Here is a 22,037-nt window from a genome sequence, read left to right on the forward strand (position 1 = left end):
AATTTCACAAAAGGTTTTGTTTGAAGAGGGTCAGGAATGTACTCTGGTTTACATGGATGGGGAGCCTATTCCATGGTGTGGGGATCCTTTGGGACACATATCTGTCTCCAACTTGTTCTATTTGTGTTACAAGTGAAGCTCAGATCCCTGGATCTGGTGTTTCTGGTGTTGTTTGTTTTGCACATGTGCAACAGATCCATCAGGAATCGGTCTGAGGAAGCCTTGTAAGCCAGGCAATGATTCAGTCTCAGCAACCTGTACAGAGACAGAGCCTTTAGGTGATCTGTATAGGACAGGGAATTCAAGCCCTGAATTATCCTGGTGAGAAACCTTTGTGGGTGTTGCAAGTGCCTGGTTAGATAAGGGGCATTGTATTCAATGATAGGTCTGTTAAGAGGCAGGTAGAGTGGTACTATAACTTCCCTGAATCTGGATGTCATACCCTTACCTATAAGTTGGTAAGAATTATTTTCTTATTATCTTAGCTACATGTTGGTCAAAGACCAGACTGTGGTTTACATATGTTCCTTGTTCCCTTACTACTGGGTCTACTCTTAGGGGCATTTTATCAATGGATAATACACTTGCATTGACAGTTACCCAAAGGGCATTATAATGTATTTTTGGCACTGAGTTTTAGATCATGACTTTGTCACCAGTCATTAGTCTGCATTAATCCCATTTGCAAGATGTTTGTATATTTGGGGAGAATCTGTAATAGCTTCCAGTTTACAGCCATCTGGAAACTTGGTAAGCCAGAGGCCTTTAACATTAGCCTTAACTTCCAAGAAGTAGATGCAAAATAGAAAAGGGCCCAGCATAGAGCCATAGGGTACTCCATTGGTGGCTGGTCTCTTGGTGGAGGTGGTCTCAAAGACCCTGACCTCTTGGGTCCTGTCTGCAATCCAGATGGTAATCCATCAAGTTGTGTAAGAGTTTGCATCTAGCTCAGAGAGCTTGTCAACCATGCCTGAGTGGGGTATTGCATCAAATGCCTTAGCCAGGTTAAGATAATGCTGTATGCACTGTTTTACCCTCATCCAGTGCCTTGGTGACCCTCTCAAAGATATCTACCAGGTTAAGTAGGCATGACCTTCCCTTAACAAAGTCAAATTGGGATGAGTCCAGTGTCTGTAGGTTGCCAAAGTCCTTACTTATCATTCCCATGATAATTCATTCCATGGATTTGTATATTATGCTTGTTAGACTGATGGGTCTGTAGTTCTAAGGGTCAGCTGACAGTCCCACCCTTTTGGTGGAAAATGATTGTTATAGTCCTCCATTCACTTGGACTGTAGCCTATTTCAATACTGTAGTTGGAGTGTTTCAAGTGGTCCTGACAGATCATGTTTTAGACTGTTCAGGAGGCAAATGATGATGTTGTCAGGGTCCATGGAGGTGGTGTTCTTGCCTTTAGAGAGTGCTGCAAAGTCCCTGTTGATAGCTGGGGGAAGTATGCTGCAGGAGATTTCACCTGGGAGAGCTGAGAGGAGTGGGGGGTGAAGTTTGAGCTGAATTTATAATTCAATAGATTTGTTATGTCACCCTGTTTGGTGTAGGTGGTATTGTTCACCACCAGTTCAGCACACTGTTGTGTTTGTCCTTGGCCTACAAGACTATCCTGTCCTCAGAGGTAGCCTTGTTGGATTTAATCAGACCTCTGAGTTTCTTGTTTAGTTGTATAAGAAAGCACTAAGGTAGTTGCTTTTCCTGATTTTGGCCATGAGTTTTCTTCTTTCATTATATACCCTGTTTAAGTGATGATTCCACCTGAAGGGTTTGTTTTGGGTTTATTTCTGGTAGGTACAGCAGCCTCTATGCAACCATTTACACATTTGCATAGTGACTTTGTGAATAATTCTACATATGGTCTCGGGGTTGGGGGGAGCCTTGAATTTTGACAGACTGTCACTTAGTAGGATGTACTTTTCCTAACTGTTACTGGTTTAGCTGGATTTTCTGGGTTGATTTTTACTTCAAATGAGACAGCTTTGTGATCCGACCTCATTATTGTGTATGTGACATGGTGGGGGGTGGGGGCAGGGTGACACTTTCCCATGGTGGTAAGTACCAGATCCAGTACGTTTGATCCTCTGGTTGGAGCATGCACTATCTGCTCCAGGGTGCCTGCTTTAATAAAGTCCAGGAAGTGTTGTGCCTGTAAGTTTGAGGAAGTGTATATTTCTCAGTCTATAGAGGGGTAGTTAAAGTCACCCATGAGCAGGGTGTTTGGTTGGATGGTGAGGACCTGTAGTAGGTTTAGATAAGAGTCATGAGATTCTAGGGGGCATAGATGATGACCTGTAGCTACTCATGATATGGTGAGGGACCTTACTTCTGGTAACTTGTATGTGGATGAGCTCCATGGTATAATCTGGTTTAACCTACCTGGAAGTACATTTGTTGCTAACATAGATCAAAACACTTCCATCTTTGGCTCCAATCTGTGCTGTTGTTGGTCTAAATGTGTGAAAGGCACTGTAGCCTTGAACTTCTAGAGTACTTTCTATGGCTTTAAATCAAGTCTCAATCATGACACAGATGTCTACATTCTCGAGAGTGAGTAGAGCTTTTAAGGGTGTGGAGTTTTTTGTTTAGGCTCTGAGCATTAAGCAGTAGCATCTTAAGGTTGCTTGTAGACTTTTTCACTATGTTGGTAGTTTTGTTTTTTTTTGGCATAGCCTAAATAAGGCTCTAAGGGGTGGATAAAGGTTTAGTTGATATCAGAAAGCCTAGGGAGGACAGATGCAGCCCATCCTTGGCAAAACAATGTGCTCTTTTGACTATGTTCTCCCATGCTAACACTTATTCACTTATTGGATCCCCCTGGAGTGACACCAGAAACTAAGCTAATTATTAAAATTATTCATTTTATGTTCATATTGTAGCATCATCCTTGGTGAAGGTAGAAAGCTGCTCAAGGCAGGTTTACACCTATCTGTGACACATATTCAGGGAGATCCATTGTGTCTCTTTTCATATAGTCCAGGAGGTATGCCTCAGGTCATTTACACCCACATGGACTAACTATGATAAAATCATATTGGTACCTGGGGTGCAGTATGTCACACTGCTAACCCAGCTATCTGGAATTTTGTAAATAATTCTATGATATTTGTGAATATTTATATGATTTATACATAACTGTATGTTATGTACTGAGCTTCAAGAATGCAACCACAGCATACCCTGCTGGAACACAGAAGATTAACTTGCAAAACCTAAGAATAATTGAGGTTAAGTTACTTTATAGCTGGGCCATAAACAAATATGTTGTCTCTCAGTTTTAGTTCAATAACAGACACAATGTCTAGAGCTACAAGTTTTTTTATTGTCTTGAAAGAAAAGTAATTACTAGGTTTAAAATGTAAAGTGTTTTATTGTTTTACAACTTCCAAAATCTGGCAAACATCTGAGAGGTATGTATTTTTAACACAGAGATGTTAAATCCTATTAGTTTCTGGTTTAGCATGGGAACTGAAAGCAGGTGAAAAAAAATAATCTCATCCAGGCTAACCCAGAAGTAAAATGTGATACTGATTTAAGAACTCTCTCAGAGAAAAACTGGACATTTTGTATTTTGTCTTGGACCTAGCAAGAACATCCACTCATCATCATCATCTGCACTTGCCTGCCTATAAGTAAGATTTAGGGCATAGTATCTCACTTAGAGATAGACAGGAATATAGTAAAGATTAGTTTAGATGTTTTCTGTATTTATGTGAGTCTGTCCTGCACTGTTGTTATAAACACTTCCTGTGATTTTGAACTCTGAAGTAACTGTGTCTGTGTACTGAGAATTGTCTTGTTCTTTTATTATTTATTATTAAATATATTTAAACCTATCTTTGTGCCTGATATTTATGAGACATATTTAAGGTCTTAGAGTACTGGCATAGGTATTTGGTGGCACTGTACAGGCCACTCCTAATAGCCTGGTGCTTGGTCAAAACTGCCATTTGGATTAATAGTAACATTACACAGTAGGATTGGAGACCCTTTGTATGGGCCTTATAGTAGCTGATAAGGGTGGCTGGTGGAAGCTGGAACTACCTTATAGTCTGGGTAAAAGGGGCATAGCTAGTAAACCTGTACCAGCCTTCCCCAGGTGCGCGTGAATGTGTGTGTGTGTGTGTGTGTGTGTGTGTGTGTGTGTGTGTGTGTGTGTGTGTGTGTGTGTGTGTGTGTGTGAGTGTGTGTGTGTGTGTGTGTGTGTGTGTGTGTGTGTGTGTGTGTGTGTGTGTGTGTGTGTATGCGTGTGCTTGTGTGGGGTGGGGTGGTGTGCTGTGTTCAACTTGTCTGGTATATGCAAAGACAACAAAAATGTAAAGTCTATCTATATAGCAATTCTTGTACGCTGTTTATATTGGATTTCTCTGCCTTCATGAATTTCCCTTGAACCACCCTGTGTTGTCAAGCAGCTCCTTACATGAAGGCTTCCTTTGCAGGTCTGCAGGACTGACTGCATTGTGCAAACATTTCAACAGCATAAAACTGTTTCTTGCCTGGCTCCTGTGATGCAAGGGCATAGATCCCTCATTGTGATCCAGGGGACCAGGGCTCAATTAATAACCCTGGAGTTGGAGGGGTCAGACAGGTAGGATGAAAAGTGAAGGGACATAGACCACTCTACCTCCAACAGGAAGGTGGGATGGACTTACATGATCTCAGTAGCACACAGGGTGGTGTGATTTTCCTGGTGTGGACCTGGGAAACCAGTGCTCATGTTGCACAGATAGGACAAGGCTGCTGGGAGGGAATCTCCCTTCAGAAGTCCAAGGACATTCTTCCAAGATAGCCATTGCATACTTCTTCCCAGTGCCTTGCCAGGTGCATGCAGCTAAGGCCAGAAAGAAAAATCTGCAAAAAAAAAAAAAAAAACTTATACAACCCCTGATGTCTGTCAGAAAGGTGTCTCCTCCCGACTGACCTTTGACTCAGTCATGGGGAAATGAGGCAACTGACCAAGAAGGAGCTGAGGATCAACAGGTATAAAAAAATGTTTCCTAGATAAGAATTTTCCATGATGTCTGATTAACAGCAAAAATATCCCTTCTGTGCCTACTTTCAAGCATAACAAACATCTAAATAATTTTTCTGTTTATGACTGTTAAACAACATATAGCTCTTATATTTATATTTCCATATCTTTTGATGAAATTGCCAAATATAAGACATTACTCACATATCATATCATATATACTCACATACCATATGCCTTTCTTGCGATTCTATTCCCTAAAGGAATCTTGTAATGCATCATGACTGATCTATAGGTTGCATTTCAGATTGGTTGGGTTGTTTCCAACTTTGCTAACAAGCAAAATGGATATACCTTGCCCTGTAGGCCAGGGCAAGAGTTGCAACTGCCCTGGGTGCAAAGTCTTGGAGAGACATGACCAACCAATCTTGATCTGTAATGCAATACCAACTTTTAAAAGTTTAAAGTGCACTACCAGCTGTATTCAGGTAGTGGAAGAGAGACATCAGCACTTTGAACACATATTTGATAATTTTCCATGCCTGTAAGGGTGTTGTGTTGTACTCCATCTCCAACACTGTCTGGGGGGCTGCAGATATAAGTCATCAGCCATGGTTCTCAAGTGTATACAGTATCACCTGTGGCACATAACAGCAAATACTGTTATGAGAGGTCTGCTACCTAACTTCATTGAACTATACCTTCATGGCCTCTGGGGTTGGCAATGTGTGCACCTACCAACTAAATGACCCTGTGGAAAATACCTCCCCCTGCATGAAACACTGGTATAGGTTGCATGGCAGCCAGATGTAAGAATGGTGGAAACTGCCTGAATGGTGTGCAGATACAGTGTATATAATACTCTCCATACTGCACGTCACCTGCCAGTTGATGGAATGAAAACCCTTCTGGCTGACATTCTGGAAGTGATGTGGAGCAAGTGGGGCATCAGTAGCAGAATAGATGCATTACATTGGCCCAGCTCCTTAAAGAAATGGGCTGTGTTGCAGAATGCCTGCATAGTTCTGGTTCTCACCTTTGCTGTTCCTGGAAACCACAAATGCTGCTCCACATGCATCAGCATCGTATCTAGGAAGTGGTTTAGAATTCCAAAGGTTGAAGCCACATGCTCCCCATCAGATGTTGAAAGGTTCCTGGAGAAAGGATGGTTAATGCTTCATGAACCTTTGTATCCACTGGGATAGGCAGTCTGCACATTCCCATGATGCCATGTGAGGATGATACATGTCCACTAGCACTTGTATGATGTATCTGTCTACATGTTAGTGGTTGACTGTGTCCCAGTAGTTGAAGTGAAAGTATGTCAGCCACTGACAAACTTTTCTGCAATGCAGAGGTTGCTAGCCCACAACACCATCAACCTTGGCTTCCAAACTTGTCAGTCACACATGCATCCCAGCTAAAGTACATACTACTGCTAACATCTTAGCACAGGTGATACATCTGTTCACCAAATAATGATGGTGTATAGATAAGCTGATTGCCGAGTTTCATCTTAAAAATTGTATATGTTTCCAAATCCTGCTGCCATGTTTGATTGTATTTGCATACACGATGGCTTATATTAGCATGTTGACACTCATTGCATGTCATTATGCAGTAGTCATGTGCATGAGATGCATGCTGCATTCTTTTTACCGCTAACAAGGTTCCACTACATTTGTCTCTGAATCTCCCCTCCCTACACATTGCTACTTACCGTGGTATTTGCCTAACACACCAGGCTGTTTAATTCTGTATACCACCTTCTGGTATTTTCAGTACTAAACTCTGTGTTGTGCCAATGATACTGTCATACGAAAAGTGATACAAACATTTCCTACAATTCATAGAACTGAAGATGATGATTTTTTTTCTTTTTTTTGGGAGGGAATAACTGGGTTGGTTTTCCATGGATGGCTTTTCAATTCTTAATGCTTAAATATTTTTCTAAAAAATCTCAGGACATTTGTCATTTTTATGTTTTTTGCAGAACACAAGCACTCAAATAGGGACTGTCTTGCATACAAAAGGGCAGATGCTAACACTAGGTGATGGGCAGCCGTAACTATAGTGAGAGGTCTGGCCTGATTATTTAAGTCTTTGACTACCACACGTCAGGGGCAGGTAGCCCAATAAAAATATATAATTTACTAACATTGACAAAATTAGTTTGGAAAAAAACAGAAGTATTAACTGAGGAATAAATGTAGCTTGGGTCAAATTTTTAAACAGATGGATAAATTATATTATACTTCTGTGTTTATGGAATATGTTTGCTGCAAAGATAAATAAAAAAAAACATCAGGCATTATAAGGGCATGGCCTTATTTTTTATTTTTTGGGTGATTTGCATGTTTATCAAAAAGAGATCCTGTTTTATTTGGCAAGGTGATGGCTGATCACATCCTTTTCTTAGGGAAACAGAGAGTGCTGACTGGTATAGTAAGTAGTGATGCTTATGCAGAAATATATTCCATGATTCTTAAGAAGACAGTTTATGCAAGAAGCATTGAAAATGATAACCAGAACCCAAAATGTTATTATTAACTGTTGCATTCTATTTCATTTTTCCAGAGATAATACATCATGTTGGTTATTATGGCTTATGCAGGCAACCTGGATGGTATAAAATTCAGGGAAACTGTTACAAATTCTTTCACTCACGCAAGACATTTGAAGCAGCTGAGGTAAGGGAGGTATATTCAGTAATCTTGCTCTTTATTTGTGCATTTGTTAATTCAGTCATCCTTGCTCTGCTTAATTTTTTTATTAATCAGCCATGACCTAGGCCAAGGCCAAGCCATTGCTGCAGGGGCAAAATAGCCAACATTGGCACAAGTGACTAAGAACTGATTAGAGATGCAGGTACCAGAAGGTCAGCCAGTGTGACGGAGGATGAAGTGACTAACAATCATCGCTATAGTCCCTTTGGTAGGGAGCAGTGCCACAGCTATTAGTCTGCACCTGGCTATGGCCAGAGATCTATTCCATACAGGTGCTTGTATTTCATGAAGTAATCTGGTAAGTGATTATCTAGTACAGGTAGGTAGATAGTATCACTGTACACAATACATGTGAGAAGCAAAGGAATTAACTAGGTCACAGCTAAGGTAACTGTCTAACGGACCACCTACAGCCCACCCACCTACAGCTCTGGATCCCGCCCTTTTACAGAAACATTTCAAATAGCCTTCTCAGACTCAGTACATACAACCATGCTAAACTTTCCACTCCCAAAAGTGGTGGACTCTCCCAGTGAAGAGAGGCACTGAGGTTTAACTGAAGTAGAAGAAATCAGATGATTTAATAGCCCTGGCCAGCAGGACCCAAAGGGCTATGAAGACAATAAATAAAAAAATAAAGTGACCATTTTTCTAATTTTTACTACTTACTTTTAAGTCTTGCTTATATGGTATGTGTTGGTTGCCTCTGGGTGATATTGTTTCTAGCAGTTAGTTTTGTACTGTTCTCAGCATCATCGCACAGACCACTGAGCAAACTGTTACTAGACTATAATTCACACATAAACTTAACTCAGACCTTAGGGTTTAGCATGTGATGTCACAGTCTGTGTTTGAAGTATTCAGAAGCAGAAGTGATTATTAACTTAGCAGCAGCAGCACTGTGTAAGTTGTATGGTTCACATTATCACAATGGACAAATGCTCTTGTACCACAGAACCATGGAACCAGTTGTGCTGTCCATTTCCCCCATTCTTCTCCACTTTTGATGTTGCCCCATCTCTACCTAATGCTTTACTATTTATGCCTTTCTGAATGGGAGTCAGTACTCTAGAGGTATGTTTATGTTCGGCCAGGAATGCACCAATAATCCCAAATAACACTGCTGATAATAGTCAAGAATTAAGGGAGGGCATAAAACATTATACTAAATTCATTATCATGTGCTCTTTGCGTAGGAGCCATACTAGGAACCATTACACCTTCTATAACATAAATTCATTATTATGTGTTCTTTGTGTAGGAGCCATACTAGGAGCCATTACACCTTCTATAAACATAAATTAATGTGTTCTTTGTGTAGGAGCCATACTAGGAGCCATTACACCTTCTATAAACATACATTAATATGTTCTTTGTGTAGGAGCCATACTACGAGCCATTACACTGTCTATAAATATAAATTAATGTGTTCTTTGTGTAGGAGCCATACTAGGAGCCATTACACCTTCTATAACATAAATTCATTATTATGTGATCTTTGTGTAGGAGCCATACCAACAACCATTACACCTTCTATAACATAAATTCATCATTACGTGTTCTTTGTGTAGGAGTCATACTAGGAGCCATTACACCTTCTATAAACATAAATTAATGTGTTCTTTGTGTAGGAGCCATACTATGAGCCATTACACCTTCTATAAACATAAATTAATGAGTTCTTTGTGTAGGAGCCATACTAGGAGCCATTACAACTTCTATAAACATAAATTAATGTGTTCTTTGTGTAGGAGCCATTACACCTTCTATAAACATAAATTAATGTGTTCTTTGTGTAGGAGCCATGTTAGGAGCCATTACACCTTCTATAAACATAAATTAATGTGTTCTTTGTGTAGGAGCCATACTAGGAACCATTACACCTTCTATAAACATAAATGAATGTGTTCTTTGTGTAGGAGCCATACAAGGAACCATTGCACCTTGTATAACACAAATTCATTATTGTGTGTTCTTTGTGTAGGAGCCATACTAGGAGCCATTACACCTTCTATAACATAAATTCATTATTATGTGTTCTTTGTGTAGGAGCCATACCAGGAACCATTACACCTTCTATAACATGCCACTAAAGGGCTTTAAAGGAATGACTGTTACCTGTATCCAATCTATTCAGAAATAAAGACAATTTAAAAAGTAAATTAAAATCATTATGAGTCACTCTAACCACTGTACTATATTCTGTGCTAATGACAGGTTTTGTGCCAAAGGCACTTCAGTTACAAATACCTTTAGCTTTAACATAATACAGCCTTCTTCATATTGCTGTAATGAATCTTGTGAAATTTATTGATCATATGGATGTGTAAAGATAGATTGATGGTCAGATAGAGTTTAAATTCCATGATCGCCAACCAGAATAAAGGGAGAAGGACAATGTCAGACATAATGAGGTGTGATTCCCATCAATGCCAACCAATATGAACAGCCACATCGAGTATGGATTCACAAGTCACAACACTGGCATCAAGAGATGAAAAGTTTGCAAAAGGACACTCAGCTATCGTATTTTTAATTTTATTATTTTGCTTTTGTTTACCAAATTTGTCTGACTGGGTTTAGCCAAAAAAACCCTTTTCTATGGATGCCCGGGGAGAACAGCTCCAACATATTACAAACATTTTAAAAAAGACCTTCAGTAATATACACGAACAAACATGATGTAATATACATTAACAATTGCCAATACATTTGTTAATTAGGTTACAGTCATATGAAAATAAAGGCAAATATTAGAGTATACCAGATACTTATGCATTAGTAGATGATGAACATTATGCATTTGAAGAGGTCTATTAGTGGGCTTGTCAAATAGGTAACAGATGATGTGATTAGTGCTTAGAAATCCAAATAAATGAAGGTGAGGGAAGAAACTAGGTAGGCAGAAAATGTTAATATCATGCCAGAGATGTCTTAACAACCTAAAACTCATTTAATGAAAGTAAGTTTGAATTCATAATTACTTAACTTCTTATACATATTAACAATATTTATAAATCATGCTATGCCCACAGTATGTTGTATCACAGAATACCGATCTTTAATTGTTTGTCTTTTCGGCTTTTCCCATTTAGGGGTCACCACAGCGTAACTCCGGTCTGCTAATGATTGGCAGTAGATTTTTATGGTGCCGAGTTGCCAGCCCGGCGCCCAGCTTAAAATTTGGAAAATGTTCAAAGAATATCCTCATATTTTAAAAGATTTGTGGTATTTCCTTGAAAACATTTCTAAAATTACACTCTTTAAAGAACTGATTTTTGTTATCAGCAGATATTAAAGATCAGTATTCTGTGATACCACATACAGTGGGCTTGGAGTGGTTTATGTGAATATGTATAACAAGTTAATTAATTGTGTGCATGTATCCCAGAGACGACCCCGTCTATGGAACAGGCTGCCCATCTATGTGAAGCAGAGTTCCTCCCTAACCCAATTCAAGTGCATCTTGGACAGTTAGATGGGAAACCAGAAATTCATCCTTGGTTTGACACTTATGTCTCTAATGCAAACAGGTAACCTGTAAATGGTTCATCTCCCAGGCCCATGCTTACACTTATCAAGGGTATCAGAACTTGTCAGCGATTTTGGATGCATGGCTAAGCTTAAAAAGGCCCTTGTGGTCATTAGCCTAGTACACACCTATGAAGCTATGAGGTGGTGGGGTGAGCAGTGTCACAAAACTATGAATATAGCTGGAAGATGTTAGTAAAACTATTCAGGTATTGGTGAAGACTGGTTGTGGAGCTTAGGATTCTGAATGAAAATAAATGGTTTGATGATTTGATAAGCTTAAGATAACAGTGAAGTTTATCCAGGAGTTATACATGAGCAGATCCATTTATTAATATGTGAAGTTATCGAATAACAACTGGGGAGGGGATAAAGATCACAAAAAAATAACTTTTAGTCATTTAGCTTAGGTGTGCAACTGCAGATGTCACAACAGGCATGTCAGCAGGCATACTTCATATGTGCAGACATACACAAATATTAAAATAACATTGTTGTGAAGATCATCAATCCACTTTTTTCTCATTTTTACATGGGGCTTGGGTGCTACAGCAACATTAGTCAATGTGACCAAATCACAAAGAGCCAATGTTTAAAACATTAGTCAATGTGACCAAATCACAGAGAGCCAATGTTTAAAACATTAGTCAATGTGACCTAATCACAGAGAGACAATGTTTAAAACATTAGTCAATGTGACCAAATCACAGAGAGACAATATTTAAAACATTAGTCAATGTGACCAAATCACTGAGAGCCAATGTTTAAAACATTAGTCAATGTGACCAAATCACCGAGAGCCAATGTTTAAAACATTAGTCAATGTGACCTAATCACAGAGAGCCAATGTTTAAAACATTAGTCAATGTGACCAAATCACAAAGAGCCAATGTTTAAAACATTAGTCAATGTGACCAAATCACAGAGAGCCAATGTTTAAAACATTAGTCAATGTGACCTAATCACAGAGAGACAATGTTTAAAACATTAGTCAATGTGACCAAATCACAGAGAGCCAATATTTAAAACATTAGTCAATGTGACCAAATCACTGAGAACCAATGTTTAAAACATTAGTCAATGTGACCAAATCACAGAGAGCGAATGTTTAAACCCATTTAGCAGAAATTTCTACCAGTTGCATTATTACCCTCCAAAATGTAATGGCTACAGCTCTGTACATTATGGTGGTGGTGGCATAGAAATAGCTTTCGGACAGTAACCTGTTTTTACATAAAATTACTTTGACTTACTCATTTTGTTTACTGCAATTTAGCAAAATTATATGGAATCTGTATAAAAGTGTAGCAAATGGTGGAGCTGAATTGAGTGTGTACAAGAGAAGTTAAAATGCCTGTAGAAAAACTATTGCTTATTTAAAACCAGCAGCAAGTGTCTCAGCAGACTTGTGTAAATACATGCAATAAACTGATAAAGCAGGCAATGAGTACAAAAGAGTGTATATCATTCGATTTCAAATTAATACAGATAAATGCAACAGGCCATTCCACACTTGGTGGTAGTATTCCCTGATTATCAGAATGCGGCTCAGAGATAAAAGCCATGAGCCAGTGTTCTCCAATAAATCACAGTGTCCCAGTATCTACTGAGCAACTCTGGGTTCAGGACTATCTTCAAAGGGATGGGTGTGACCTCATGCTGTTAGCACAGTACCTGTCTGAATCTCCAGCTATAGTATTTTCTCCAAACTACAGCAGCTTACTGTCCTGTACTGTTCTAAAATATGCCAACTTCACAGCTCAGTACTAACTAAAAATATATTGTTTGCCTTTCATATTTATTGGATAACATAAATTATTGAGGGCTGTTAACTTATAATCATGTTTGAGTCATCACAGCAGAGCTTTTCTCCTGTGCCTCTGATAAAATGTTTTTTTGACTAAACCCAGTCAGACAAACCTGGTAAACAAAAGCAAAATAAAATAAATACATCAATAATAAAATGGCTAAAGCTGTGCAAGTCAGCCTTAAGACATTGCACTCACTACCAGTGTACTCTTTTAGTTTATACGGAGCTTCTAAGTGCTTTTTGAAATATCATTGCCTTTTCTTTGCTTACATTCGTTTGTATTCCCTATATGCTAAATGACTCATGCTACCCCACAGTTGCTGTTTTATGCTTTAATATATGAATGTATGTATGTATTACATGTTTATATTCTGCAGCACTGAAGGCAGAAGTTATAAAAAATGGCTTGCAGGTACCATTCTGTCACTGCCAATAGGCAATGAGGATTGGCACTTGCTTTACCTACCTTGGAATATCACTGTAATTTTGCCTGTATTGAAAATATGCTGAGCAGGAGGAATTGTATGGCAGCAAGGTAGATGACTGAGTTATCTCAATTCCCTTTGTGAAGCCCAGGATGGTCACCCCTTTGTAGAAATTCATTGACGTGGAGTTGTTCACTGGATATTGGGACACTGAGATGTGTATGCGAACACTGTTTCAAGCCTCTGATCTCTGAGGGAGTCCTGTCATGCAGAGCACATTATTACCACAGATGGAATGACCTGTAGCAGGGACACCATCAGTATCTTAGGTATCTGAAGGTGGACGTCATCTATTTTTACCCAACACAGCTGGTAAGTGAATATGTATCCTTATCAGTGTCAGTGGCTCAACATGTAGTGCACTTGCCTTTGGTGCTGTAAGACCAGATGGCTGTGGATTTTATTCCCGCTCCATGTGATTGGAATGCTGACACTACAGTGCAGCAGTTAGAAATGCACTCTTAAGTGTGTTGTCCTTCAGATAAGAGATTAAACCAAGACACTATCTGCCTGAGATGGTGGTAGCTCAGGTGGATATAAAAAATCCAATGACACCTATCAAAAAGATTAGGGAAAGTCCCCCAATGCCCAAGCCAATTTTTTTCTCATAGTAAAAATGCCACCCCAGGTTTCCCATGAAAAGAGACCACTTGCCTAGTAGGACTAACACAGGATAAATAAAAATATGCATTTTTGGGGCATTTATTTAAAACACCCAGGTGTAGATTTGACCTTAGATCTGCTGTAAAGAATGTATATAAATGTTTTGCTTCTGGAATGTTTTATCGCAGGTATAATTATTTACATTGTTTGAACACTACAGGACAGAATGGCATGAATGATGGTCCGGTTTGTTAGATGGTACAGTAACCAATGGTATGCAGTAGAGTGCTGCATTGCACAACCAGTAGTATGAGTGATTGGGCAATGCAGCATTTTATCCAGATCTGGTATGATTTAGTTATGATGGCAAAGCTGGAATGTCCAGACAAACCTAGTTGTGTAGAAACTCTGCATTAGGCAACAAGATACATTGCTTTTATGTAAAGAGAGTATATAACAAAAAAGATTTTAAGTTTTTAAAACAACATTACTGCTATTATGGGACTTCTTTCCCTTCAGTCTGCTTGTCACTAACAAGCCTGTGCGGAAATGCCTTAGGCACAGGCATCTATGTGGAAATGCCGTAGGCGTATGCATATATTGGGTTTATATTGCCAAATCAAAAAACCCTTTACGCAAATACCTAAACGTTGACACCTATAATGCGAACCACAAAAATCCTGAATGCACTAAACAGCGAAAAATAAAATAACGAACTGTCATAGTCGGCCAATCCCACCACCAGCTACATACTACCTACCCAAACAGAATAAATAAACCACATACATACACACACTAACTAAACCCTACTTCTAACCTAATATAAAGCACCAAAACCCTACTTCTAACCCTACACTAAACCCCATATACACAACTACTATGCACTGCCCTTAAGCCCTCCCTAACCCTAAGGTCCGTAACTACCACACACTTCCCCTAGAGACATACACCCAAAACAAATAAATAATACACATACATACAGTTAAATAAATCCCTACTTCTAACACTACACTAAATCTTACATACATTACCTATATATTCACTTACCTTAACTCACATCCTAACCCTAAAGTTCTATCGCAGACGGGCCAACCATTACACTTCGACATTTAAATTTTCGCTATTTTAGACATTTGGTGTTTCTGTCTTTCACGCAATCCTTGTCGCTCTTTTCGTATTCGCAATTACGGTCTTTCTATCTGGTAATAGGAACCCCATATATCTATGAATGTGCAATGCTTGTGCAGCCACAAGTTTAATGCAGTTGCTGCCACTTTTTTTTTTTTTTTTACCTTTTTTTGTTAGGGAATGCATGAGTGTGTGTGTGTTATTTATAGTAGGAAGTTTTCCAATTTATTCATGAAGATTATTCTTCTAAATGTGAATGTGAAGTGATTTACAAAATAAGTGACTTAAGCATTAAATTGCATTGAATTTATATGACACATATTGTTTTGTCCTACTTTTATTTGGACAATATTCTCATAGCCTTTCTGCCCTCAAACAAAGTTTCTTTTTCTTTATTATGTAGTAGTTAATGATGTTGTTGAGACTGGTGATTTATCACAGACCTGTTACTATTTCTGTAATTTTCTGGAGCAGTCTTCTTTGTTTCATAGCCTTTACTTAGGTAATGTTTGATTTACAATGAGGAACTATAGATGAACAACCAATGTTGTTTCTCATTTTTGCATATATTAACTTTTCTTTGTATAATTCAAAGTTTAGCACAGATATTGAATGACAGACATGCATGCACTCTTTCAGGTGCACTGGTCATCTTTTCTAATTGCAACAAGGATACTTCTGACTGCATAATGTAAGAGTTTATAGTACATTGCTTTATACAATGCTCAGTAGTTGTGTGCCACAACTGCACATGCTGTATTTTGCAGAATTTTCAGAAGCATGTGTACTTAGTCATGTACATGGGAAACCATTTTCTTTCAGGAGAAGTTTCCAGAAGTAGGGGTGTTATGGGTATAGTACATGAAAAGATGATTTCTTTCAGCAGACATATTAGGAAACATATATTAAAGTAATACACAGAGATACAATTTTCATTCAGTGGAAGTTCCTGGAAGCATTTGTGTTGATGATGGCATTTAGTTGGTGCATGGGGAGAGATTCTCTTCCGGTATAAGTTTTCAGAAATGTATGTTGGGGTTAGGGGTTGCTTAGCTGTTAGATGAGGTATAATGAAGTATACTTTCTTTGAGCAAGTGTTCCTAAATGCACATCTTTTGAGCAGATGGAAAGAACAGTCTTTATCCAAAAGAAGACAGTTTCTTTCACTGGCAGTTACCCAAAGCATGTACGAAGGAGGTGGTGGAGCTGTAAATGGTAGGGAGATATTACCTACTGAGAGCAGTACAGGCATTTGGGGTACTTGCTGGTACTGCTGGCAGAGCTTGCCTTCTGATTATGCTGCTGATTCAGTATATCTAGACTCTAGACATTCTAGACTCCTGGCAGTGTGAACATCTGGCACTAGATGATTGTCACCATTGAAGTGACACTCTGGCCCAATGTGCAAAAATGGGAAAAATGAGTTATAGATGTATGGATTTCACATGAAGAAGCACTCTTATGAAAAATATATATCCAGAATTGTAAGGTCTTTCCACATGTATAGGTGCCAAAATGCTGATGTACATTTCCATTTGATCTTTGTGCTTTCCGGAATTTGCTCTGCTTCTGATACCATCTTGTCAATCAATTTCACATGAGTATAGGTAGTTAGCATGGAGTTCATGATGTACCTCTGAGGTGTTGGAGGCACATGTACTTTTTATTACTGGTTGTAGGGTGCATTTTTTTCATATTAGTGGGAGATTGCTGAACTACTGTGCTAATGTTAATTTCTGTTTCTGTGTTTTGCAGTTAAGTCCATCTACACTTCTAATGTAACCCTGGTAGCAAAGCACAGAGTGTGACAACACTAACAATAGTGTATATAACAAACTTTGGATAAATTATTATGCTGGATTAGTTTGTATGTATAAGATGCATTTTCCCAGGTGCCTGTGCACTCAGAGTGGAACAAATGATGCTCACTCTACTCTGTAACAGACCATACAGGTAGCTTAGCTGAGGCTGTCAGTCATTACAACACTCTGGCTTGTCCTCAAACAGGACAGGCAATGTCATCTTTCTGCTGCATGAATTGGTTTCCAGATTGCACAACAGGTCAGTCTTCTGAGAGCAAACTTATGGTCCCTGCACTGTGCTTCTCAGATGTTTTTATGCCTAGAGATAGACCTGACTGTTCTTCACAGTAGTAACAATGAACTCAATAGGACTCCTAGATCCATGTCCCAAATGCTGCTGTGATTCATAGGATACTAACACGGCAGTCAGAAAACTGGGGCAAAATCTTGATGGTGATGAATGTGATATGTTGTAGACAATCCATCACTGACAGTTTGAGCTGCTGTCAAACATGTGTGTAGCCCACCCCAATATTATCTGCATTTCATTATGTTTGATGGGTACTTCCTAAATTATAGCAGCCTTGGTGATATAACTTCTTGTAATTTCAATGTGTTTGTATTTTGCAATGACTTTTAATGAATAAAAGTTTACATTGTTTTCATTAAAATAGTCCTGATTATATTACTATGTTAAAGAAAAACAATGAAGGAACGCCAGTGAACAATGCAATAAACAGCTTAAAAACCAAAAAAAAAACAGTGATAAAAACAAGCTCCACAACGACTGAAATGGTTAAACAGAATCACAATTTAGCAAAGGAGTAACAAGCAAAAAAGCTGTATCCAAATTTCTAAATCACATAGATATGTCGCAAAAATATATTTTCTCCAGTTTGATTCTTGGCCAGGGGGCCTTCTGTGCAGAGTCTGTATGTGCTCGCATTTCTCCCCAGGCCTCCACTAAAAATTGGCTTTGTACCAAGTCAGACTTTCCCAGTAAACAAATGTTAAATAAATATGTATATATATATATATATATATAGTCTATATTAAATAGACGAAAGATCACAATTTTGAATGCTCACATGAGCGTAAATTCAGCAACTCAAAATAGCTATTGTTCCCCACACCCACCACTAAATATATATTCCAACTTCGAGATCGCACTACAGTAAGGAAAGGGCAAATATTCCAATCTTCACTATACTGCGATCCAAAAAAATAAATATCGAGTTGCTGAATTTCCGCTCATGTGAGCCCTCGACATTTAAATACACACACACACACACACACACACACACACACACACACACACACACACACACACACACACACACACACACACACACACACACACACACACACACACACACACACACACACACACACACACACATAAAATGGTTTACTATTATAAAGTTGGTGTAGCATTGCATGCCTATGAACTATTCGAACTACAGATGTTCGAATAGTTCATATGTGTGCTGGCCACATAATCGAATGGAATATTTGTGAACGGTTTGAACATTCGCAAATATAACTTTCGATTATGTACAGGGATCGCGGTACAGTGCGGTAAGGGAAATACATCCCTTTCCTCACTGTAGTGTGATCTCAGAGTTGGAATATATAGTTAGGGGGTGTGTGGGGGGCAGGAGGGCTTGCCCCCCTGCATAAACAGGATGGTAGGTTTCCTAGTTAGGGAGTTACGGGAAGAGTGGAATTGCTGTTATGTGCCGAAAATGTCGTGTTTGACATTTTCAGCATTAATAGCTGTTTTTCAACATTAGGGCCGTTAGGTGATGTGTACTTCTCTTATAAGTACCTATTTTTTTTAACCTTTGAGAATTTAATAGTAAACCACATAAAATATCATCTGGCAGTGCCTCCATTACTATTTTTAACCACCTAACAAACTGCATCCTGTTTCAAACAGCAGATGTGATGTGTTTCATATACTAAGAAGAGGACAGGGGCAGCTGGTTGTACATCAGAACTGCATGAAAGGAGATACAGTATTTGTGATTGCAAGATGTACCATACCCCAGGTCTGTTTCTGTTAGATTACAGGACAGAATTATGGAAAAGATCCTGTTGGGATGTGATGTCTTTACTCATGCTGGTAGCAAAAAAGTAACTACAACAAAATGGAAGTCATGGACTGTGCCACTCTTAGGCAGTGAATGACAACAGATAAATAAAACCAGGCTGATATGCATTAATAAATGCTTTGTATAGTTGTGAGTATATGCATGCTATTAAGAAACACAAATATGGAGGATGTGGAGTGCACCTTATTTGTTAGGCAGAATGTTTCCTTGCCCTAGTGATTTCAGATTTCATCAAGGCCGCTATGATAAGGAAGTACCATTTGATGTTTTACTGTTATGTTAGGTAAGTGATATGTATACCTGTGCTCAATATAGTCACACAGGTTGCATATTGTTATCAAGCTATTTGTTTACAGCTGTAGTCGTTCTAGTCAGTTACCTATTTATGACTAGTCGACATTTCTCTAGCCTCATGCTTCCCATGATGATCAGTTCATACAACCACATGATGGCTGGTATGCATGTCTGTGTGATGCATTCTATGTGAATGCACATCTGACATTGATTGTGCTAACCTGTACACTGTGAATTCATACGTGTGAACATTTATGACTGTGTTGTCCATATCTGGGGTGGGCTTTTTTAACTATTTTATTAATTATTGACTGTGGTGGTGGTGCTGCGGTAGTGTTGTTGCCTCACAGTAAGACGTTGTCCTGTTCGATTCTCAGCTAGAGCTTCTTCTGTGTGGAGACATGCGTGAGTTATTGGCTAGGCTTAATATAATAAATTACTTCGTTGAAGGTTGTGCGTCAGGGCCGGCAACTCGGCACATAAAAATCTACTGCCAATCATTAGAGGACCGGAGTTCCGCTATGGCAACCCCTAACCGGGAAAAGCCGAAAGATGCAACAACATTAATTATTGAGTAATGCGCAGCCATTCATGCATTAATTAACATGTATGTAGATCTTTGGGTAAGATGTTTTACTTGACATACATATAGTTGTTTATTTGCTGTTCCTGTCACTTAACTACTTACATGCATATTTGTACTATATAAAGTTTCTGCAGGGCACATATAATGTTGAACAATGACAGTGGGTCATGATACACAGTTTAGAATACAAATGGCCATATGAATTATCATTTCTGCAGGGAGGGCATATGCTGTATTATTTAATTTCAGTTATGTATGTATCTAGCTTCTTATTGATGCATTTGTATAAATATGTTGTTGCAATCAGTCTATTGACCATTTCAAATCTAACCAAAAATTCCTATTCAAAAGTTCCCTCCAGCCTCAAGAAGGGCAAGACAAAATAGACCAGGGGAGAATTGGAGGCTGCCCATCCAATTATGTAGGTTTACTTTGAAGGTGGCAAAGCTGCTACTTTGCTTGACATGTAGTGGAAGTTTGTTACAGAGGTGAAAAATGCTTTGGGATAGGAATCTAACATGCCAACTTGTCTTATTTATCTGATAATGATATTTCCTTTAACAAAGTATTTGAGGTACCATTTGTTCTGAGAAGGAATGGGATTTCAAATAGAATTGGATCTTTTAAGTGCTCATAAGGCTAGATACAGATCTTCACAGAAGAGTCTGTAAGAGACAGTACAGAGAGAGGACTGCCAGCATCTCCTGATAGCTAAGATCTTTAAGGCCACTAAACCTTTTAGTTATGAATCTCTGAGGTCTCTCAAGTTGTATAATATGGTAAGATAAATACATGCCAAAACGTGCATTATATTCAGCAATGGTTCTGATAAGATGTGAATAAAAGAGAATTAAGACGTATCTGGATCTAGTGAAGATGCCTTTTGGAAACTTCTGTGGAGACATAGGTTCATGGGTAATTACATGGCTAATTGCCCTAAAGGGCTATATTAAGCCTAGCCAATAACTCAAGGTCAGAACCAAACCCTGCACCTTTTATCTAAGAGGTAACCTTAACCACTATGCCAGACCTACTAGGATAGTAGCTATTTCCCTTGGATCAGAGAGAGTAGTATCATTGTGGACTAGCTCTGAACACAGTTGTGTATTGGTTCTTAACTTTCTGATGTAGAAAAATAAAGATTTGCAGTTATTTTTGTTTTTTGTGAGTTCATACTCTGCTTTGAGCTTGCCAATGGTTCCTTTAAGCTCTTTGTTGGTTTTGGTTTGTTGGTTTGCTTAAGTGTGCTCTTAAGATCAGTTGAATGAGATCATTTATAAGCATTAAACAGTTTATTTCTCTTGTTATATAATTTATTTATATGGGTATTTCACCACAGGGGTTTGTTATTAAATTTTTCATTATATTTGGTGCAGATAGGGACAGCCGTATCAATACATCAATTTAGGTGGTAGTAGAAGACAGGGGCATGGGTAGCAGCTTTAGCAATGGGATCCTTCAGAGGAGGATTTACAGTAGAATTTATGTAAGTCATCAAGTAACCAAAGGTTTGCTGTTGAGAAGTCCCTAAACACAGAGCTATTTACAGGGAGAGCATAACCAGTATTAATGGAAAAGGTCACTAAATTATGATCTGATTTTACAAGGCATGATGATACAAATGGAGCTGTGTCAGAAGTGGTCATATTTGTGAGGACTAGATCAACGATATTGGGGACCCTAGTAGGACATTTAACTATTTTTGAAAGAGAATTAACGTCTATAATGTCAAGGAAGCACTGGGCATGCCCACCACTGGCAGTGTAGGTCAGCTAGTTTATTGATAGATAGTTGAAGTCTCCCAGTACAAAGGTCTTGGGTTTAATTGGAATGTCACCTAATATGTTAAGATAGCTATTGTGTTCAGAAGGTGACATAGAGAGTGTTCTATACCTAGCTATGAAGTGGTAATTAACCTTTGTTTATGGTGATCTGGACCTCTAGTAGCTCAAATAATGTGTCCCAAGGAATCTGCCA

At 38.7% G+C, this 22,037-nt stretch overlaps 1 protein-coding gene across 1 annotated transcript in view; it reads left to right on the top strand.

The window, feature by feature from the left end:
* Window positions 1-22,037, top strand: part of LOC122806296 (lectin-like) — a 220,089-nt gene that overhangs the window by 53,342 nt on the left and 144,710 nt on the right. The window contains exon 3 of the mRNA XM_044076601.1: window positions 7,559-7,671. Coding sequence (XP_043932536.1) covers window positions 7,559-7,671 — 113 coding nt within the window. The remainder of the gene's footprint in view (window positions 1-7,558; window positions 7,672-22,037) is intronic.

Source organism: Protopterus annectens, chromosome 1.part1, assembly GCF_019279795.1.
Source record: "Protopterus annectens isolate FY-2018-M chromosome 1.part1, PAN1.0, whole genome shotgun sequence".
Classification (NCBI taxonomy): Eukaryota; Metazoa; Chordata; order Ceratodontiformes; family Protopteridae; genus Protopterus; species Protopterus annectens.